Source organism: Lacerta agilis, chromosome 6 (assembly GCF_009819535.1).
Source record: "Lacerta agilis isolate rLacAgi1 chromosome 6, rLacAgi1.pri, whole genome shotgun sequence".
Classification (NCBI taxonomy): domain Eukaryota; kingdom Metazoa; phylum Chordata; class Lepidosauria; order Squamata; family Lacertidae; genus Lacerta; species Lacerta agilis.
The window spans coordinates 30,199,083-30,222,844 of NC_046317.1; the positions used below are offsets into that span (position 1 = coordinate 30,199,083).

At 40.1% G+C, this 23,762-nt stretch overlaps 1 protein-coding gene across 1 annotated transcript in view; it reads right to left on the reverse strand.

The window, feature by feature from the left end:
- Positions 1 to 23,762, reverse strand: part of AK5 (adenylate kinase 5) — an 82,033-nt gene that overhangs the window by 43,376 nt on the left and 14,895 nt on the right. The window contains exon 6 of the mRNA XM_033151786.1: positions 12,342 to 12,533. Coding sequence (XP_033007677.1) covers positions 12,342 to 12,533 — 192 coding nt within the window. The remainder of the gene's footprint in view (positions 1 to 12,341; positions 12,534 to 23,762) is intronic.

The window sequence follows — 23,762 nt, forward strand, 5'->3', positions numbered from 1 at the left end:
ATTAATTGTAATTACTCCCTTACTCAACGATCACTGAATTTAAAATAGTGCATATAAGAATTGAATTGCGGAGAGAAAATGAGGTGTTTTTAAGGGAGAGGCCATAAATTCCTCTGGAAAACTGTTACATGTGAACATATTCATTAATTGGTTGTTTCAAAGCACATTTTCTTAAACTCTCTGGGGCTAAACTAGTCATGATGTGATCGGACCATCCAACGTCTTATTCTTTGCTTAGAAGCATCCATTGGGAAAGGGCGATTTGGACTTAGGATCACAGTGCTGGGGCATGGGGGTTAATCTTAGTGCCATTTTCTCTATCAGAATTGCCCCTGCCTTCTAAACTGCTCTTAGTCATAAGGGGAGGGAAAGGCAGGTGCCCAGTATTTGAAATAAGTCTCCCTAGTATCTGCCCTTACCACTCCTCCCCTAGGGGACTAACAGTAGCTTTGGAGAAGTCCAAACTGAGCTCCCCTGAATCTACTTTCAAGCAAAGAAAAAGACATAGGCAATCAACTCATAGATTTCTTACGTCAGCTAAGCCTCAATTCACAATTGCAACAACCTATGTATAGCTGCTGGTAACAGAAACAAGCTTCTTAAACCAGTGTGGTGTAGTGGTTAAGAGCGGTAGACTCGTAATCTGGGGAACCGGGTTCGTGTCTCCACTCCTCCACATGCAGCTGCTGGGTGACCTTGGGCTAGTCACACTTCTCTGAAGTCTCTCAGCCCCACTCACCTCACAGAGTGTTTGTTGTGGGGGAGGAAGGGAAAGGAGAATGTTAGCCGCTTTGAGACTCCTTCGGGTAGTGAAAAGCGAGGTATCAAATTCAAACTCTTCTTCTTCTTCTTAATATGTGGAATTGCAGTACTATGCTGTTCCATCATGAATCATAGGCACAGGTTGTAGGATGCACAAACTGGCTTAGATAACTACCACACTTCCCTTGCATGTATCCAAGCAAAATGTTCCTCTGCTAACAATTTGAAGCTTTGGTCGTTTAAGCAGGATAATGCCAGCCCTTCTGCTATCGGTTGTTGTTTGTTTCTACCTGAGATTTACTGGTTACAACAGTAAAACCTAGCCTTCAAATTATATACCTTTATGTAAGCTATGTCAGTGAAGGAAGGCATTAAAAGATTTTTACACCAAACTACAATTGCTTCTTAAAAATATTAACTGGAGGTTCATAACTGATGCCTAGATGATTTACAAGAGCTCCCCAGTGTTCATTTTCATGCCCCAAAATGCATTAGACCTAATTTATTTAGTTCAAACTTATATTTATGCTTCTTGAATCATATTCTCAATTTAAACTATTTTGTTATATTGCCTTTTGGTTTATAAATACAGTACAATAAAGATAATGGGCATTTAAAAAGTTTATGGACTTTGAAAATTGGATTTGTTTCCCTACAGCAATGTTTGTATTTAACAAGATTTGGTCCAAGGGCTTATTTCTGAGACAATACAAAACAACAACGTGTAAACTGAAAGCTTGGAAAATTGATATCTTGTTAAGACTGCAATACACCATCTCTCAGTTGGATCTTTCTTCAGCATTCCAATTTTGCAATGCCTCTTTTCCTCTGCTAAGAATAGCTACAATCCCTGAATTTGCAAAGATATGAGGATTGAAAAATGGGAAGCGCAATACAAAAGTGGAACACATGCTATGCATGCAGAAGTCACAGGTTTGATCCCTGGTATGCCCAGGTAAGACTGTGAAGAATCCCCAATATAACCAGATGAGCCACTTCTAGTCAGTGTTGCCCTGACTCAACCTAAGACAACTCCTGTGTTCCAAATCTTTACTTCACCAGCTGATTCTCACCTACAAATGCCTCCCAACCATTTATCCCACAGTTAGACTCACTTCTGCCTTTGAAAGTCAGCTTGGAGGGGGGTATTAAAATTGCCAGGCAGGGAGAGTGTTAAGAAGCTAATATCTTCTAGCCCCACCCTGAGTTTAGGCTACAAAAGCTAAACAATCTGTAGGGGGGGGAATGCAAATTTCTAACCCAAATACAATATACATTACTTCATCATTATTTACATTAATTCTTCAGTTCACGTTGAATAATTTTTATTGCCAAAAACTATCTGGAACAGCCTTTCTCAACCTTGGATCCCCAGATGTTGTTGGGCTACAACTCCCATCATTCCTAGCTAGCAAGACAAGTGGTCAGGGATGATAGGAGTTGTAGTCCAATAATGTCTGGGGACCCAAGGTTGAGAAAGGCTTATCTAGAACAACAGGCTGGTTGTTTTTGTCTAACCAAAAGTACATACTAAATGTATTTTTTTAAAAAAAATCAAAAGTACAATCAAGCCAATAGGTATGCAATGTAAAGTCCCATTGACTTAAGTGGGAAAGTAAAGCATGTTGTAAATGTTAAATATGCTCCCACTGTATCTATGGAAATTCAGAGTGTTTAACTTTGGCTGGATCACGCATACTGTATTGTCTTTTTATCATATGGTACAAAAGGAACGAAAGTGTGGGAAGGGCTTCAGATGTCTAAGTAATGCTGTTAAGTGTTTAAAAAGTGGAGTAATGTGATTGCATTAAGTTACCACATTCCTTATAATTGTTATTCTAGAGGTGGAAAACTGCATAATTTCTCAGTGGCTTGACAGCATTGAACTCTAGAAATCAAAGGCAATATAACACAGCATGTCTCACTAGAACTAAGAGGAAAGGAAGCTTGTTGAGAACTAACGTATAAAGCGCTTGCAGAATACACAGTTTAAAGCAGAGCCTCTTTGGTGTGCTTAATTTTCTATTGCCTCTGCTGTATTGTATATACTTATTAAGCTCTTTCCTCCTAAAGCAAGCTTTTTGATAGTCATAAGTGAAGCAAGTGAGGCAAATTTTAGCATTGGGACAGTGAGGGGGAAATATGCAGTGCTTTGTAATTTCAGCTAAATTTCCATATATATATATATATATATATATATATATATATATATATATATATATATATATATATATATATATATATATATATGGATTCTGCATATTTAATAGGCAAGCTAAACATAAAAGTAAACATAAAATGTTGTACCGAGCCACTTAATGAAGTTATAGATATGCATAGCCATTCGGAGTACTTCTGGAATATTGTTTTCATATTGACTGAACAAAACAATTTTGGTTATGATTACATTTGGTTTCTCACCTGCTCTTCCACAAGAAGCCAGGAATTACACAGCTATTAAAAGAGTCTGTGCTTTGATCAAGGCAATAGAAAATAGATGGGCTAGGCTAGGGCATTAGTGAAAGCATCAGTAGACAATTCTTCTGTAAAGTGGAGGGGCAGAGGAAACCTATATTGTGGAGTTTCTGAAAAGAGGTTTGTGTCCCTTCCAGACATATAAATTGTAGCACTATTGTTGCTGGCTTTTAAAAGATTTTCTGCGCACTTCCACATGAACTTGTTATTATTCCATTGCTATTCCGGAATATTGCAGTCATCAAACCATCTTTTCTTCTATAGCCAATTTTTTTTTGGTCAAAGATCTGAAATAGTTCTACAATATTTTCATTATGTTGAAGCTGTTTTATGCAATTTCCCACATTTCATGTGGCCTTTGGAGTGTGTGGTTTGAGCAACTTCCATTTCACACTTTCCCCCTTTCATCAGCCTCTTCTGACAGGTTATGCATATCTCAGACCAAAGCAGTTAACTCAAGAAATTATTGCCATCTAACCGTCCTGTTCCCTCCCAGCCCCCGCCGCCGCCGCCAAACATAATTCTGGAATAACAGGTGTTAAATACCGCAGCATCACAAACACACAAAACCCCTTTTTAAGGACTATCACTGCTCTGTGTCCATACTCATAACTCTGACCACTTACTAGTTCGTGTGGACAGCAAACAGGGCAATCACATACCATAAAACAGTGACATACAAATTTAGCTTCAAAAAACACTGAAACAAATAGCAGCTACAGCACTGTAAATGGTATGTGTAGAAGGGCTCTTGGTTTATTGTAAATTTATGTTGTAAATTATCACAAATATAATTGCTCCTTTTTCTTGTTGCAAAGTACCTACATAAGCCCTGAACCAAAATGTGACTTGGTCAAAAGGGAACAGCCCTCAAATATTCCAAGACACCTAAAGAAGGGAAATTCTGAGCAATCTGGAATTGGAGGCACAGTGTATCATAAGGGCACATAAACTGTCATGAACAGGGAATTCAGTGAGAGATGAAGTCATCGAAGATGGTGGACATAAATGCTTGGCAGTAGACATATAAAAGAGGGAAGGGGAAAATCACAAAGAGAAACACTGCTGCCTCGTACATGCTGAATACATTGTGATTTTTACAGTATCTTGCAAAAATGACAATATTGTGGACAATGTAGGAAGAGAGTAACGACTGAGAATAAGGCAACCATTGTTCTTTAGCAAAACAAGTGTTTTGTGACTGAAAAGTGGTTCTAGAAAAGCACAGTAGAAAGATTAAAATGAAATGGGAAAGAGATTCAGTCGTTCACATTTTTCCTGTAAACCACTAGACTGGTAACAACTCCAGTGGAACAACACTAAATGTTGCATCAGACTTAAGAGAGCGTGTTCTTTCTGAGTTATTAAAATGCAATCTCAGGACAGAGAGGGAAAGTTGTGGCACTGACATCTGAAGGCAGCCCTGTATCAGGAAGCTTTTAATTTTTTGTGTTTTGTTGTGTTCTTTTATATTCTGTTGTAAGCCAACCAGAGTGGCTAGGACAACCCAGTCAGATGGGCGGGGTACAAGTAATAAATTATTGTTACTTCTATTACTACTACTACTACTACTACTACTACTACTAAAACTATTATCAGTTTAAGGACACATGGTGTGTACCCACCCTCTGGGAAAAATAGGGTGGGTACACACTATATATTCCCATGGTTTGGTCCGAAGAGTATAGTTTGAAAGCACATGAGGCCACCACCTTGCCGATGTGGAACAGTTATGGCTCTGGTCGGTGCTTGGATGGGTGGCTGCCTGAGAAATACACATATGCTGCGTTGGGTTCTAGGAAGAAAGGTGGGATATAAATAAAATAAAATAAATGTAAGGAAATAGATAAGATTCCTGAGATCCAGACAGAGAGCCCTGGCAGACTGTATTCCCTACCCTCATGGTTTCCTAGTCCTGTTTTAGACTGCTAGAATTTACATGTCATATATTTAATGCATATGAACTACCCCAGAAAATCATGGGAACCATAGCTTACCCCTCATAGAGCACAATGCCCTGCACCCTTAACAAATTAGAGTTCCCAGGATTCTTTGAGGTAAGTGATGTGCTTTAAATGTGCTATAAATTTATGGTGTGTACACAGTCAAATTTGTGTTGCCACTACAGGATCTAAAACCATTTCGCAATCTAGAAATCCATGTGTGTTTTCTTATAGTTAATAAGCCCCAGTGCTTATTTTCACCATTTGATGACACACTTAACTTAGGTATACAATTGCATAGATAAACTTTGATGTGAACTGTCCACTTACATAGGGATCTCAGCAGCCATTTTTACGATGATAGTGGCTTGGAAAAGGGCACTTATGATAGCAAAAGTAATTCTAGTTGTTATGATGTAAGTGGATGGTTTACACTATTCTTGGTATAGGTGTATGCTTCCATACTGCATCAAATAGTGAATTTAAGCATTGCATGCTCAAGACCTTAACTGATTAGTTTAACAGAATATGGCAATGAAAATATCATTCGTATTTATTAACCTTAGAAATGCAAGACTGTATGTAGTTTCTGACTTTTAATTATGAGAAGCCTTGCTGGGTTCAACAAAGACAGCTAAACTGAAGTTGTACAGGGAGTAAATTAGCAAAGCCTGCAGGAAATTAAAACCCTGTATGACAAGCTGACAGCCTAACAAGCAATTTAAATAACTGGATGAACACAGAGATGGAAACAGCATCTCAAAAGTATTGAGGAAAGAACCTTAATGCATTTAAGTATTAATGGAAATACGTCTCATTCCATAAATGAATCTACATCAAGAACAGAAGATGTGGCTCAACTGCTTTAAATACTCTAGACAGTTCACTGAATTGTCAGTCTTTCTGTTTTAAAACAGCCATTACCGTTGATGGCAATTTCATGTTTTTTGGAATATTTTCATACATAGCACATGCTTTCAACACCTCTGGTGTTCCACGTGAGCATTCACTAGCACTTTGTAAATAGCTAGAAGCTAATGTTTTGCCACTTCAGAGTTATTTCATAGCTCCCCGAGTTGCGGGGTCACCTCACTGCAGAGCTGAGTCAGGAACTGAAATACCCATTCTCCTCCTCCCCTTTCTGAATATCCAATGCATATAAATCACTTTTTCTTTACCAATCTAGCCGAGTCCAGAGATAATGAGTGTTTTATGCTAATTAGTGAAGAAAGCTTCAAAAGCTTCTATTCTTGTTTGCAACCAACTGAATTTCTAAATACACATGGCAAAACAGAAGAACCAATTTTCAATCTGTCCTTAGTGGTAGACTTCCTTTGTTTTGCTGACAGAGAAATCCGATACTGTAATTGCATTATGCCGGGGTGGGGAGGGGAGATACACTACATAAGAATGCAAGAAAAACCTGCTGGATCAGGCCAATGGCCTATTTAGTCCAGCATCCTGTTCTCACCACAGCATACAGAGGGAAGAAAGGAGAGGCTACTGAACACACAAGAGCTGCTTAGACAGGATGCCTGCAGAGAGCACCTCCTTGGGAGAAGGGATGAAGAGGAGAAGAGGAACCCAAGCAGGAAAAGGCTATTGAAAATTAGTGAAGGGGGAGGGGAGATACTTTGTACAGATACAGCTTTGCTTTGCCTTTATTTTTTACTTTATATCAACAATTTAAATAATAATTTATATTTGCTTAATTAAAATTATATTTGCCTAATTATATTTGTCTCTGAACAGTGTACAGTAAAATTGATGCAATAAAATTCAGTTAAACTATAAAATCAGAATTCAGTTAAAATACTTGCTGGATTAAAAAGAAAAGTATTCAGTTGGTGTCAGAATTCAACAGGGAGGGGGCCTGTTTGACCAGTTCCACAAAATTGGACCCACAGTTTTGAACACATGGCTTCTACCTGGCATGAGCTGTGCGTCTGAGCCATGGGTGATCATTAGCAATGACCCTCCCTAAAGCCTCTGTGATTGGGAAGAGATATAATGGATAAGGTAGTCCTTTAAGTATCCTAGACCCAAGTTGTTAAGGGATTACCGGTAATACACAAACCGTGAGCCTGGCCGGTAGTATATGCACAGCCAGTGCAAGCTTCAGTTATGTTGAATTCAAGGAATGCTCAATATAATGTTATAAGTGATAAAAAGTAAAATCTCTGTAACTATCAGAATAAGAATAGAAAGATAAGGAGAGAGTTATTTTCCTCCCCATTTAATAGCAGTGGTAAATAAAGAACCCAAAAGAACAGAAGCAATCATATGTGCAGGATTTAAAGATCTCACAATTTGATCAGAAAATGACTTTCTGCACTTCGCCGTAATGAAAGAGAACTCTGAATAAATTTTGCTTGTATTATCTTCCAAGGAATCGTATTTAAACTCATACTTTAACTACAAAAGAACCAATCTGGTTTCACTCATGGCAATGACAGGCCTGCATTGGATTAGAATAGATTCTGTTGACCTGCAGAAACGATCTCCTGAACACCCCAAATATTTTGCAGTTGCTCCAGACTTTTGCTGTAGAATTGCCCATATCCATCTCCTACACCAGTGTTTTTCAACCATGTGTGCCGTGTGCCGTGGGAAAAATTGAAAAATTACTTTATATATAGTCAATATAGGCACAGAGTTAATTTTTTTTAACATTTTCTAATGGTGGTGTGCCTCGTGATTTTTTTCATGAAACAAGTGTGCCTTTGCCCAAAAAAGGTTGAAAAACACTGTCCTACACAATAACAAAGTCAGCTCTGCATCCTATCCAATTTTTAGTAATTTAATAGGAACTGAGGTTTTAGCAGTAGCGACTGGCACAGAGCTGTAGGCGGCTGGGGGCAGTGGCAACGACGGGGTGCATGGACAAAGCAGCAGAGCCAATCTGGAGTGCTCCCTCTGGTGCCTTTATATGGTCAGCATACAAAAGTTCACTTAAGAAAATGGCATACTAGACCTTCAGATTAAGGGAAGATGAGTTATAAAACTGAATGGGCAGTGAAAAGTTAAGTACTTTTAATGAAAAAAGGAGACCTGTGTTGAACCCTGTAAAGTTCATACGAAAGGTCCAGTACTTGTAGAGAACATGACAAAACAGGACTGCAAAGTTACAGAACTAGCAGATGGGAGAAATAGGGGACGCATTAATAAAAGAGGACAATCAAATCAATCCTTGGCTTCAGTGTTTGTATAAAGGCTCAAGAAAAGTTTGCAAGCTGAGACAAATTTCCCAGGGGACAAAAGAAATCTCAGTATGAAAGCAGAAACCTAGAAGGAGGTAGTGGATGAATTAGCATTTCAGAAGACTGTCATATAGCCATGAACTTATAAAGCTGCCATACAGGCCAATGATCCATCTAGCTCAATACTGTCTATTTTGACAGGTGGCAAATCTTCAAGGGCTCGTCCAAATATCAGCACAGCAATACCAACAGACTGTAGGACTGATAAAATACATCTCAGCTGCGCTAAAGGAAAGAGCATGGAAAAGCACTGGGAATATCCAAAAATAATTACGTACATTAGACTCAAGTTATGTACTGGCGTCATCAAAGGTGAACAAGATGCTGTCATAGCATCAGCTAACCCTGTAAGTCTAGAGGTAACCAATGTGGTGCCCTCCAGGATGGCTACTCCTGCTATAAAAACTAGAAGGGCTTTCCTTGGGTGTCATGAAAGCCAAGGGACCCAGAGCTTAATGTTTTGCATCCTAACCCTGTATAAACAGTTGAAAAGTCTACTTTTCTGGCTGTGGTAGAAGTGTTCTGAAATGTGAGCCTCAACAGGACTAGGGAATGCTATCATTGGAACTTTCCAATGGCCTGCCCAACATACGATGCCCTGAGACAAACGCAACCCATCACTAGTAACGATGGTGCCCTGTTCTGAGATAGGGCAAAACAAAGCAAGACAGGCAGACAGTACATGGTTGCATTTCACTTGGTAACTCACAATCTCTACTGGCCTCTTTGAAAGTGTCAAACTTTCAGCATTCACTTGAGTCACTTTCTCTTCATCTGTTTTCTGTCACAGGTTTCATTTATTTTTACATGCACTTTTTAGTTTTAAAAAATCTCAAAGAATTTTATAGCTTCCTTTATTCGAACAGCAAAGGTATATTTATTTATTGTTGATTTTTAAAAGATAAATAGCATTCAGAGGGATCACAAATCTGAGCTAAAACCTGTTTAGTTTAAATGCTGAATCCCAAATGAGAAAGAAAAAGAAACTCTGAAATTTAACTAAAGGGAAGGAGTTGGGCTAGATTTATCTGTAAAAGTTGAAGCAAGACTTCAAGAGCAAAATAGGTTTTTGTGACGTTACAAAGAAATCATAAAGTACATTTCTGTTCAATAACATTAAAGGAATTACTAAAAGGTCTAATGCTGTCATCTTCCCAAAAAGAGCTCACAAAGAAATGCTGAGGAGAAATGAGAATCCTTGGGGAAATCTAACGCCATCTCCATGGCTTTTACTTGGCAGACTGAAATGTATAACTGCTGGAAATATATTCTTAGAAGTAATGCCTACCAAATGTTTTTTGCAATTTAATGGTATTATTTGGGTTTTGCAAGTACAATTCTAGGAAGGAAAAATTGCTGTGGAAAAAAGGAGTAAAGTATGTTTATTTAATTTTTTTATAGAGAGGCAGTCTTATCTTACAGCTTGTCATGGAAATACATAGCATGAACATGTAGTATGTCGTACTAGTGGTTTAAGCCCGCTAAAATAACGGGCACTAGAACATATGTGGTCGGGGGGGGGGGAGTAGACAGGGGCGCACAGAGTCTCTCCCAAAAGGAGAAAGAGCAAACAAACACACGTCTCTTCGCTTCTCTTTCCCAATACTTTAAGATTGGGGGGGGGGGGAATTAAGGGCTCAAAAATCTAATTGTTAGCCAATGCGGAGCGGGGGGGGGGGAGGGAGGAAACGTGCAGACAGACAGTGACAAAAGACTTCGTAGGGAGGGGGAGGGAGCCTCGTCCCCGTCCCCCTCGCTCTCCGCCGGGCTCGCCCCCCCTGCTGCCAACCCCCTCAGAGCCAGCAGCAGCAGCAGCACCAAGCAGGCCAATGGGGCAGGAGGGGGTCAGCAGCAATAACAGCTGCCACGGCTGTCATCTTCTTTATCTTTTTTTATTTTTTCGAGCAAAAGGAAAGAGGAGCAGCAGCTAGTGGTGGTGGTGCTGCTGCTGCTGCCGCCGCTTCTCCTGCCAGGCCCTGGCCCTGGCCGGGCCTCCTCAGTAGACAGAAAGGGAGAGGCGGTGCGCCGTGTGGGGAAAGTCCCTTCCGCGAAGCGGTACCAAAGTTGGGCAAGGCGGGTGCTGGGCTCTGAGCGGCGGCTGTGGCGGCTCCTCGTCCTCCTCATTCAACCTCCTCTCCTCTGCGGGGGGGGGGGGGGCAGCCGCCGCCGTGACTCCCAGGCTCCGGCAGAGGAGAGGCCGCGGCCTGCAAGAGTGGAGCAAGGAGGGAAGCCGGGGGTGGTGGTGGAAGCGGAGGTTGCGTGCGAGTGGGGGCCTCCAGAGCGTCAGCGCTCCGCAGGGCGGGCTGCTCTGGGCCGCTAGGCCTCGGGGCTCTCGTTGTAGCGGCGGGAGCAGCAGCGTGGCTTGTGCTGACAGTTTCTCTGCAGTTCTTCCTCCATCACAGAAGCCCCAGTTACACAAGTCATCCCCCACTGCACTATGTCAGAGCACAAATATTCCAGGGCATACTTTTGCCCAGAAGATAGTTCTCCCTGCTTTAAATCCTTCTAAAACTGTCATGCAATCACCTTATTTTCCAAATAATATTTCCCTGAGTTCAGTTTAGTTGCTTGCTGTACAATGCTAAAGTTTCTTTAAAAAATAATAATTAAGAATTGTTGTGCAATAACTAAACGGAAGTTACTTATCTGCAAGCCAGACTCTTTTTACACACTAGATCAACATTATTCTTTCTTTCCTGATTCCTTTAATTTCTCACACAAATATTCTAATTAAATGAGTCCCACATTATGGCTCCAGTCAGGGCCGTCTTAGAGGGATCCTTCGGCGCCCCCGGCGTGCCGCCTCTCCGCCCGCCTCCCTCCTGCGCTGGCCGCCCCTCGGGAGGGGGGGGTGGGCGAGCGGGGGATGAGTGGCGTGGCGCTGGAGCGGCGCGGGGCTTTGCACGCCCTTCCAGCGCTCCAGCTGGGGCTCCGGGAGTTCAATGAAACTTACCAAGGTAAGTGTGTGGGATCACTGCCCTAACTGTATACTTCATTGCAGTATACTTTTACATTGAAAAAAGGTACCTAGATGTCACTTTACTTTGAAAGCAGAGTTCATCTCAGAAATGTTAGCAAGAGCTATCTGGGCCACTTTAGTATGCATCCTGAACGACTCAACAGAAATGCTGTTAGTTTATATTAGTGAAGAACTGATGAATCACTAGCCCTGGCATAGCATGGAAAGTTTTTCTGAGATTTTGAAGACTCATTTCCCCAAGGGTTTTTCAAATAAATGACATTGTTGCCTTGAAACAAACCTCACCACTTTCTCTAACTTTGAGCAAAGAAACTACACATGAATCAATGGTAAAACTGAAAAGGATGCACCCTTTATAGTTCTGAGCCAATCAATACAGAGTGCCACTCTACATGTTCCCAGAAGTTCCATGATTATTTTCACCCAATAGCTATTTTAGAATGCAAAATAACCACAGGTAGCTTCAGAAATATACTGATATATTTTCCCAAAGGTGGGAAATCATTTCTAAAGACAAACTTCTAATAATATTTTATGAATGTGCATATCTGTATCTACAGAAAGAGCATCAGAATAGCTCTACACTATATGGAGCCTTATCAGTTATCTAGGATAGATATAAAATTACAAAACCCAGACTACCTATATTTGGAATAGAAAGATACATACTTCTGTAAACGAATGAAAATCTTTAAAGTCTCCAATGTAATATAAAAGGTACATGTCTATGTGTCTTTTTTCTAGAGAGAAACAATCATTTTTAAAGGCTTATTTCTGAATTTGTGCAGTGGTATTTATCAACATAGACCTGAAATTAATAGACCTACATTACATTGGCTATAATGCTATGCCTCTACTTACATGGAATTCAACAACAGTTACAATTTGTTTACCAAGCATATACACTGACTGAAAACTTACAGTCATGATCAGCCCCCTTTCCTGGAAATATTTGACCAATGGAACCGTGTTCTGCTTGAAATTCGTTAGGCGTCTCTGTGTAGCTTTGAGGTTATCATCGGGTCTCCCCTGCTGCTCTGCACGCTTCATCAGCCGCTCTTTCAGCCGCTGATTTGAACAGGACAAAAACACCACCAAATCTGGAGTGCAGATCTGTGGAGATAATATGCCAAATGAATTAAATATTAAAATTAGTAGACTGATTCACATTAGCTTCTGGAGAGCCATTGTTTCATTTCTGTGAGGGAAGGACAACAAGAACTGAGCATGTCTAAGAATTAGTTGTGAACCCTGAAAACTTCAGTATTTTCTCACATGAAAGTATGCTGTCTGCTACTTATAACATTCTTAACTGGAGTCATTCCCCTCAGCAATTCCAAGTATTTAGGACTTATAAATTAGTACTGTAGGCTATACAGTGGGAGCAAGCAGACAGAAGAGTTTCTTTCTCTCTCTCTGCCCCACACCCATAGTGTACTGCTAAAACATGGCAGAAAATTCCAGATCTGTAACTTCTATATATAGAAAAGAAGTTAATTTTCTAATGCAATCTCTTTCTTTTTTCAATTTAAGAGCCTTTTTTCTCATGTAAATTCAGTGCCAGCTGGTAAGGAAACCATAAGACATTATACCACTTGTTGCCTGTGAGCATACAAATTAATATTCACTGTGACCTGCACCCTAGTAAGAGGTAGAGAGGAACACACATAAAACTTCAGAAATGTGATCTTGTCACTTAAACAAAAAGGCATCCATCACCAACTATGACACTCCTGTTCTCAATAATAAAGTTTCTTCGTAATAATACATAGCTGACATAAACAACCCTAATTTAACTGTTATTCTTTTACCAGCATAATTGTTGTGTTAAAGTCTTAAGACAGATATTTACTTTTCACTGTCTATGGTGGGAGTAATTATTTTCTTTGAAACTACAGTATTAATATGGCAGCTGTCGCACATAATTTGCCTGACGGTTAAAGTGTACATGGCAGGGGACAGGACAACCTAGTTAACTACATAATTAAAACACCCTAAACTGTCCTCCTCTCCCAATTTAGTTCACATTGTTTAATTGGGAAGATGAGGATAAGGCACAGAGGATGTCCTATGGAGAGCAATGTCAATGTTATTAGAATTTGGAAAGGAAGTGTTTAAAAAGGGGGTGGATTGCTGGCATAAGTTACTTAATATTACAAAGGGGAACACATTCAGAATTGATGTGTATAATTAACTCAAGAGAAGTTTGTATCACACTTACACTGCCTCCTCGTGCAGCCTTATTCCCTGTCTACAGCTTATATATATCAGCCTGCGTAAATTTATACAGCTTGGTGTGTGAGTGTGTGTACATATACACATTCATTCCCTCTATTTTATGCTTGTAACAGAATGCCTGGAGGCATGAAACTGCAGTTCAGGACTGCAGAAGTACAAATCAGGCTTGATTCCAAATGCTGATTTTGACCTATAGAATCTCATGCAGTTCAGGACTCCAATATCTCAAGGACCACTTCTCCCCACATGAACCAACCTGGATCCAATGGTCTTGATCTTCACCTTCTCTGAGGAGGTACAGAGGGTGGCTCCCCTAGAAGAGGACTTCTAGGTTGTGACTTCCCAATTTTGGAATACCATCACCAGGGAGGTGTGCCAGGCATGAACAGTATGTTTTTAGCTGCCAGGTTAAAATATTTGTACCCACCCAGGCCTACGGAGTTTAATTATCTGAATTTTTTAGTGGAGTGGGGTTGAACTCGATTTGCATTCTAGGTTGTTCTTATTCTTGTTGTATATCTATTTTTAATCTTTGTTTTTGTAAGTTGCTTTGATTTCATTTTTAAAGCAACAAATAAAAATATTTATAAATAAAATCTATCCTACTGTTTCTTATGAAATACTGCATTTTGATTAATTTTTCATAAAACCAACTTTAATCCAAATTGAGAAAAAGAATGACCTTGCTGCGTTTAAGCCAGTAATGTGTACACGGCCCTAATTAGACATAACAAAGCACTTTGAAAAATTGGCATCCTGCAGTCTCAGATTAATTAACAGTATGTGTGGGTTCCTATCATTATACGCCAGGAACAGGAACAGCACAGAAGCCAACACAAAACCAATACAGGGAATCGAAGGAGTTACTAAACAAGCCTTTAGTAAATATCTTTGATCCTAAGATTCAATCCAGAAAGGGCCCCTCTGGACATGTGTGTTTTCGTGGATGCATTCTGCAACTTGTCACTGATGTACTAATAGCGCATTAGTGATGGGTGGATTCGGACCATCCACACATCAAGCCACTTTGTTAGATATTTCAAAAGAAAGGGGAGGCTCTGAGAATGAAAATAGATTTTAAATATTGAAGGTCAAAAGGCTTGGTTAGGTTATCTTCTTGGCTGCAGGGCCAGCTGCCAGGTACTCAGTAACTCAGGACAAAGCTGGCCTAGAATGGCTGCCCACTGCTTCCACAGGGGTGGAGTGTGTTAGGAATTCCAGTCCACCTTAAGTTGCAGACATGGAACTGTTGCGTGTCACATGTCTGTTTACACACCAGCACAAATTGCTGGGAATTTCCATTTTGTGTATAGCTTTCTCAACTGTGTTCATTATAGGAGCACAGGTCACGTAGCCATTGTTACAGCCTTATTTATGTGTGGTAGGTCTGACAGAACTCCCATTTACTCTACATCCAGTTCGCTCCCACCACTGGTTTGGGAGTCAGTGTACACAAAACGTTAGCCACACTCCATATCTATCCTGTTGTTTCTTACAAAATACTGGGTTTTGATGCCCCTTTCCCCAAACCAGCTTTGATCCAAACTGAGAAAAAGAAACAACCTAGCTGCATTTTATGCTGGTATTGGATACACAGCCTTATACTGGTTGCAACAGTGTAACACACAGCTTTCCAAATAGTGTGTCTCTCCATGAATTATACCTGCAAAGTGTTAATTCTGTTCAAAATGATGCAGAAATGTGTATTTTGAGATAGCTAACATTTGATTTTCATTCACAAGATTGAGCTGGAGGCATGTTGGAGAGTCTTAAATCCTATGAAAAGGTGATTCAATAGTATATAAAGCTGGTAACTCCCAAAATAAATATAATCTATGTTACAGAGTATCATAAAATTTAGGATTCTTTGACACATTTTCACTTCTTCAGTTGTGAAAGGAACAATAATTCCCCAGGGAGCCAAGCAAGAAAGTTGTCACGGCTCATGATTCATCCAAATCCATTAATGTTTGTTAAGCACTTTCAGAGTATCATCGATTCATTCCCTATTGAATATAAAGTATTCATGGGATGTTAAGAAGAACTGTTTTAATCTGATTTGACTACTTTTTGTAACCCTTTCCCCCTTCAACCATGTCCTTTGTTCTCAGTTTAGCAGGCAAAATCAATGGGAATTCTTAATAATTTTTGTACTAAAGCTTACTTTGATAATGCATACAGGAAAACCTCTGAGAACAGTACGGAGAATAAACAGCAGGGTGTTGCATTCTTGAGTAGAAACCATCAAGACAAAACTTGCTATGTATTTATTTTTCTGTGACAGAGACTGATAGATGAATAGGAACGAATAGGAAATAAGACACTTGGATTTCACACAAAGCTGTTAAGGTGTTTTTAGAACCTGTATAAAACTGAAGCTTGGTGCACACAGAAATTACTAGAAAAATCAGAATATGCTACATAACAGTGCTAATATTCTCTGGAGAAGGGGCAGGCTGCATGGACTGCAGCAAAAGGGGTAGAGTTGTTGTTGTTTTTAACATAAATTTTGCCTCCTCCCCTGTGCCCCTGACCCAGATCCTCCACCACCCCACACCTGCACTTTGCATTGGGGGGAAAGCTTCCAATTGTTCCCCAGTGTGAATTGTAGGTTTGGGGCCCCAATCAAGCTTGGATCCACTTCAAGTTGCAAGTGTTAATTCCTCTATCCTTATTTAGGTCAGTCGCCTTGCACTGGCAAGTTTTGAAAACAATGGCCTGCACTCAAGGCAAATTATCCTGCGCTGGTTCTGTGAAGATACCCATGGGGCAAGGCAGGGTGTTTGCTCACAGCACTACTAACGACTTGCTATACCGCTTCTATGCTCTGCCCCTTTTGAAGAACTGGAAATTCTTAAAGAGCCAACCAACGCTCTGGCACTTCTGTGCCCCATGGCCCTTTGCACTGTTGGACTAGAGTTGCAGTTCCTGGGGCTCAGAACAATGCGTCCAAGACAGCCTTGGCTCTGGTTCGATGAGTCTCAGACCTGCCAGCCTCAGGTTCAGTAGACCCCTGATCACCAGCAACAGGCTCAGATCAGGAAACTCATTCCAGTCCCCAATATGGTGTCGTGGTCACTCCAGAGTCTTCACACAAGCAACATTAATAATATAGTTTAGATTTAAAACTATTTGTAAGCTAGAATTGTTTTAATTACGTAGCTGCTTCTCAAGTAACCTATGCACATTAAGAAAAAAAATCTACCTAGGAAGGAAGTAGTGATAAGGACAGCCACATTTCCTGCAACTGTATTATATAGATAGGCTGCTAGCTATCTGGAGTAGGAGTTTATAGATACATTTTGTATCCCACTCTTGCTTTATAACTGCAATTTGCACTTCAGACTTTTTATTTATTTTACGAATAACATGCATTAGTGTGAGGTGCCCTCGGGATAGTTATGTTGACAAGCAGCACAGCAAACAATAAGAAAATAATTGTAACAATAAAATACTACAAAAGGTCAAAAGAAGTAAAATAGCAGATAAAACTAGCAGCAATAAATGGTATTCCAAAGAACAATTAAAAGGCCCAACATATATATATATATGTATATATATATATATATATATATATATATATATATATATACACACACACACACACACACACACACACACACACAGAGTATATGATGTTCAGATTAATAATTTTGCTGCTTATTTGACAGAGTAGTCCTTATTTTTCACAGGACCAAAAAGCTGGGTTGGGGAAGCTGTGAATGTTGTAGCCAAACTTCCAAAAGCCCAGCTACCATGGTCAGTTCTGGTCAGGGATGATGTAAAGTGTAGTCCAGCAAAATCTGGAGGGCCACAGGTTGCCCATCAATGCTGCAGGTCATGTAGTCTGACATATTGCTGCAAGGCAGGGCCCTGCATTCATCATCCCACTACAGATTAACCCACTGTGGTACAGGCCCAAAGATATGCACGCTGCAGAAAGGCACCTGTAGAGATGCTGCTCCAAAATGACTCTTCGTCATCAAGCTAAAATGGAACTGAATTAAGGCTCCTTCTTTTAGATGCCACAACTGCAAATTCTTTTTAAAAAGAAAGGCCATGCTTGCAATGCCCACATGGTAGCTTCACATTTACACAAAAATGAATGGCACAAAACATTTTCCATACATAGCCCTATAGTTGTATCACCTGTACATTATTCTCAGATCACAGTACATCCATAGTGAATTGCTGTGTTCCACCTTCAGAGATGTATGTCCTTGAAGTCCTCACTATGCCTTAGCTAGCATAAATAAAAGAAAGCACGCTTTGTGTGTGGCAAAATATGAAACTCCATTTCTTTCTAAAGTGTCTTCTGTTTTACCTCTGCATTTGAGATATCATTGCCCTTTCTGGGAAGGAGATTGCTTACAAAGAAGAAATTATAATGACTACCATGCTGTAGTAAATTTCCTTAGGCAAGTATAAATGATCATTTATATTCCTATTCTGTATGTAACAGTGACATTAATGGAGTCACTGCAAAAATTAGAATCTATTTTGTATTCACACAGCACAGGTTACCATTCAATGTACCACTGAATCACTTTTCCCTCCATATAAATATATATATAAAGCCCTTCTTAGTCACTGTTTTATTTTAAAATAAGTTTAATGTCTTCAGTATTTCAAACTGGTGACATTTTCTTTTGGTGAATCAAATGACAATCCAAAGAATGAACAGCTAAAACAATGAAATGGGTAACTATAGCTGTTGGAGCTTTTACATGTTTACAATATGATACACAGTGGGAGACTTGCTAAACCAGGCATAGGCAAACTCGGCCCTCCAGATGTTTTGGACTGCAACTCCCATCATCCCTGACCACTGGTCCTGTTAAACAAGCCAACTTCAAACCATGGTTCTGTCTTCCTTCAATAAACCTTAGTTAAGATGAACCACTACTTAGGGTTTTGGACATACAGTAGTGCTAAACTATGCTTGAAACATGGAGACAGAAGCTTCCAGCCTCCTCCTAACTGCTTATTGTAGCGATACTTAGCAATTATGTAAGTTATATCTTCTATGTGCAACCAATTACTTCTAATTAGTTAAACTTTAAAACTCCCACTGGTTTCAAAGCTGGATGAGAAATTTAGAAACAGGTGGATAGCCCACAGCCTTTAATGTAAGCAACTCAGAGAATCTTTATTATAAGCTACCAAGAGAATTACAGGGTGGTATATAAATATCATTAATGCATAATAAATAAATTTTAAGGAAACTACTCCTACTCAGTTATTTAGAAGGGCCAGACCAGAAAAATAATATCTGCAAATAAAATATGGGGGAATAAAATGACAATCCATCCTCAAAGTGGACATTCTGGTTTATCTTACAAACAAACTGGATCAGTTCATCTTTGCATATACATCGCTGGATTTGATTACTCTGCACTTGTTAACTGTGAGCTGAATATGTTAATATTTCCACTGAAAATGATTAATGGATGGTGTGAGTTCATATGAAAGGTCATGGAAGAGAAGGCAATCAATGGCTACTAGTCATGATGGCTACATATTGTCTCAAATATCAGAGGCAATTTGCCTGTGAATACCAGTTGTTGGGGATCATTAGTGGTGGAGCGCTACTACACTTATGCCCTGCTTGTGAGAGTCCCACAGATATTTGGTTGGCCACTGTGGGAACAAACTGCTGGACCTGATGGCCACTGGTCTGATCCAGGATGACTCTTATGTTCATATCTAGGATGCTTGATCTATGTTAGATCTTTCCTGCCTGGAAGTCAAGACTTGATACTGTAGTCATCACCTGATAAATCAGTTGATATGAATTTGTGAATCCATCCAGACATGGAATATTAAATTCTCTGATTAGCTGCCAACAGGGAAGAGAGAGGCTGATAACTGTCTTGAATAAGTATGAGAAGCCATGACTTCCCTTGTAGTTTGCCTATGTAACTGGGATTCATTTTATAGTAAATACAGAGTCTGGCCCCAACAGGATATATGGCATGGGGAAAACTGCTCAGTCCCACTCATGCAGATATATGCCCTAATCAATGATTCCCTACATGTGTGGGTTTGTGGTAAAAACTGCCTACTATGGTTTCCTTGTTCACTACAGTGAATAGAGCAATCTACATGCATTAAAGAATATAAGCTTGCAGGTGTCTTATGTCATTGAGGTGAACAGGGAAAGTTGCTGATTTAGAAATTCCATGTGTTCATAGAAGTGGAAAGGTAATAAAAATGATGCGAGATGATATATTAGAGTGGTCAAAGCAACATGCCTCTCCTCGGGGAGCTGAACTAGGAGATTGGAGTATGCTCTGGCTTGTGGTTTTGTCAATATTTTCTATTACAGTATTGCCTAGAAAACTGGGCAACAGATTGTTTATTTCTCCTCATTAGCCCTAAAATTTATCATTTTATAAGTAACTGCTGCTGTTTGGTTCACAATGGGCCCTCTACCCTTTGCACTCACATTTATATAAGATAACTATAGCAGCAGTAAATAAATTCAAGCCCATTATGATACACAGATTTTTACACTCGTTCCAATGGATGAATGTACAGTAACACAGGAATGGGGGGGGGGGAAATGGAGTACCGTATATCGCGGCGTATAAGGCGACTCGGCGTATAAGACGACCCCCCAACTTTTAATGTGAAAAAACAGAGTTTGGGGTATACTCACCCAGCCCGGGATCCATGGCTGCTGAGGCGGCGGCAGCGGCGGGGAGAGCGTCCCCCGCGCCACACAGGAGATTTCCGCGCTTGCCGCCCAAGCGCACAGCGGCCCCCATGGCTGCTGAGGCGGCGGCAGCGACGCCTGGGGCAGCGGGGAGAAGCTCCCCGTCGCCGCAAAGGAGGCCTCCGCGCTTCCTGCTGAAGCGCAGGACGGCCTCCACGGCTGCTGAGGCGTCGGTAGCGACGCCTGGGGCAGCGGGGAGAAGCTCCCCGTCGCCCCAAAGGAGGCCTCCGCGCTTCCTGCTGAAGCGCAGGACGGCCTCCACGGCTGCTGAGGCGTCGGCAGCGACGCCTGGGGCAGCGGGGAGAAGCTCCCCGTCGCCGCACAGGAAGCCTCCGCGCTTGCCGCCCACGCCCAGCCCGGGCTCCATGGCGGCTGAAGCGCCGGGGAGAGGCTCCATGCAGCCAGTGGCGGGGCGGAACTCCGGGTCATGATGTTGCCGGCGTACAAGACGACCCCCGACTTCAGAGAAGATTTTTCGGGCTTAAAAAGTCGTCTTATACGCCGCGATATACGGTAAGTACATTTGAAGAAAAGTGCTATAAAAATATAGTCAGCCCACATCCACTTGAGAATGCTTGGCTGACATTGAAGAGGTCCTCACTGGAGCAGAGGATGGTATTTAACATGCTAGTCTTGCAGGTGATTCACTGACTTTCAGCTTGGATGACAGGTAAATGTTAAGCCAGACCTCTTTCTCAGCATTTTCCAAAACGCATTTGGAATTTAAAGAGCTTCCTAATATTTGCTAACTCTCTGAAATATGTAATGCTGGAGAAGTAAGTGTTTGTTTACCTAATGCTTTTGAAGAAAGGACAAATCAAAATTCAGTCTTTGAGAAATTATGGTATATGTGAGTTAATCAAAACTGTTCCAAGAATCCAATGGTCTTTTTCAATTAACTAGCTGCTTAGGTGCTCTATAGATATTACAGAAGCACTGGGTGTCACATAATAACGTACATGGGGAACATAAAATGCTTTATTTTGCTTTCTGCTGCCTGTTTAGATCTATGATATTTATTTTTATGATGCCAACCTATTTCTGTTTCAGTTTATTAAGATTCATGTTTACTGTTTATTTGTGCACCACTTATCCATGGTGCTACCATTAATAAAATAAAACAGCACCTATTTATATTTGTTTTAATGCTTTACAGATTTTATATTTGTATTTAGTTATGATTATTGAATGTAAGTTTGTTTTTAATTGACTTATAGCTTTGGACATGTCTTCTATACTTTTATCTGGACACTATATGGAGATTTTAAAAAATTAAGTGGTTTGTTTGTTTGTTTGATAAATGAATTGCTGTTGAAGAATATGCTGCACCTACATTACAAGAGTAAGGTTGATTGAATAGGTCCCTTTCAAAAGAGTCATGTCTGACTGGGATCTATGAATATGAGGAAGCTGAGGGGAGGCCCAGCCGATGAAGTGTCTCAGTCTGAGTGACAAATTACTGAGACAAACAGCTAAGCATATAGATGAGTTAAGCACGTCCTCAACTTTAGCAAAAGGGCAAGGAGACCAAAGCACGCAACCTCCTCACCACTGATTTTCATAACTTAACTTTCAAACAAAGCAATCCTCGAAAACAAAAATAATCCAAATACCTTCTTCCAGAGCTTTTATATAGATGTTAAATAGAATAAGGTATAAGATGGAACCTTGTGGAGCACCATACATTGAAAACCAATATCAGGTGGGTAGCCGTGTTGGTCTGCCATAGTCGAAACAAAATAGAAAATTCTTTCCAGTAGCACCTTAAGAGACCAACTGAGTTTGTTCTTGGTATGAGCTTTCGTGTGCATGGACACGAAAGCTCATACCAAGAACAAACTCAGTTGGTCTCTAAGGTGCTACTGGAAAGAATTTTCTATTTTGTTTTGAAAACCAATATGTTCAACATAAATTGTCTATCACCACCATCTGAGGCCTATACTGTATTCCAGGAAGTTAGCAGAGTCTCTGGTCACCCTAATCCACCCAGCATGGCAACCATCAAGCTCAAAAGTGATGGGCCTTACACCTTCTATGATTTTGTCAACATCTTTAGGATCTCACAAACTAAAAGCTATTGATAACAGCCGACAAGCAGCTTTGGAAGGTACATTCAACATGAAATCCAGTTCAAAACAGACACAATCACTTGTTTCACCAAAGTGCTTTGAAAATTCGTCACAGTGGGCCACTGAGAGATCTTCCACTTTAATACAAGGAGCAAGGTGTAGAATGCCCATTGCCACTCAGAACACGTCTGCTAACCAATTCTGCTTGGACACAATGGTGCCACAGAAATAAGTGGGGGTTGTTGTTTTTCCCCACCATTGCTGCTATGGTGTGGTTCATAAAATGAGTTCTAATCTATGTTCCATCTGACTCATCACAAGTATTCCTGCACTGTTGGTCTAGCCATCATAAGTAGGAGAGGGTGCTCTGGAGCAATTGCATTTTCTCATTCCAGAGGTTAGTCAGAATTTGGTAAAACTCCCAGACAATGCACTTTTGAAATGTAACCTTTGCTTGTGTCTTTAACCAAACATCATATTGGTTGTTTCAGTATCTGGCAATGTGAAATCAATTCAAAACACAGGATTTTCATCACTTGGATTGCTTTCATATAAATTAATGAAGCATCCTACTAAACAACTGTATTTCTCAAAATGTATTTTGGGGTAGCCTTTGGTCAAGAATATGAAATGTCAGAATTGAATCCCGATGAGCTCAAAATAAGGACAAACTCTGAAGAATCTGTTCTACACATGAATTAGTCATTTTTCCTACAAAAGCAGCTTGTACAATGTTGTTCTCTAGTAAATATGTCCTGCAGTACAAATCATTTCAATAACTCTTTTAGGTGTTAAGGTATCAGCATCTTAAGTGATAAGACAAGCAAGTTTCACAAGACATCTTTTTAAAGCACAATAAAAATGTAATAGCAAAGTGACTGAGTTAAGCAAAATTTAAGATCACACAAAAAGCAAATTCAATAAAAGGTGTACTATTACCTAACACATTTGTCTTACTAAAGCTATTGTATGAATACTGTATTCTAGTTCAGTAGCCCATAATAACCTTGAGGCTGCCTCTCTATGTGAAAAAATATGCTGATAAAATTGTGCTCTTCCTAATGAGCACTGAAAATGTGCCATTAAGGAATAACCTTTTCTCTTTGCTTTTAAAATCAGGACTGTATGAAAAATACGATTTATTAAATAGGATCTTTTTCTTCCCTTTGGAGCCATTTAATTAATTAGGAAAGGAAGTGCTGTCATTGTTCGATACATGACAGAATTCTGGTTGTTTTGAAGAGCATAGGATCATGATATTCCCAAAATGTATGTCAAGAAAACAACCTTTTATATGCATATAATCAAGCATTTACA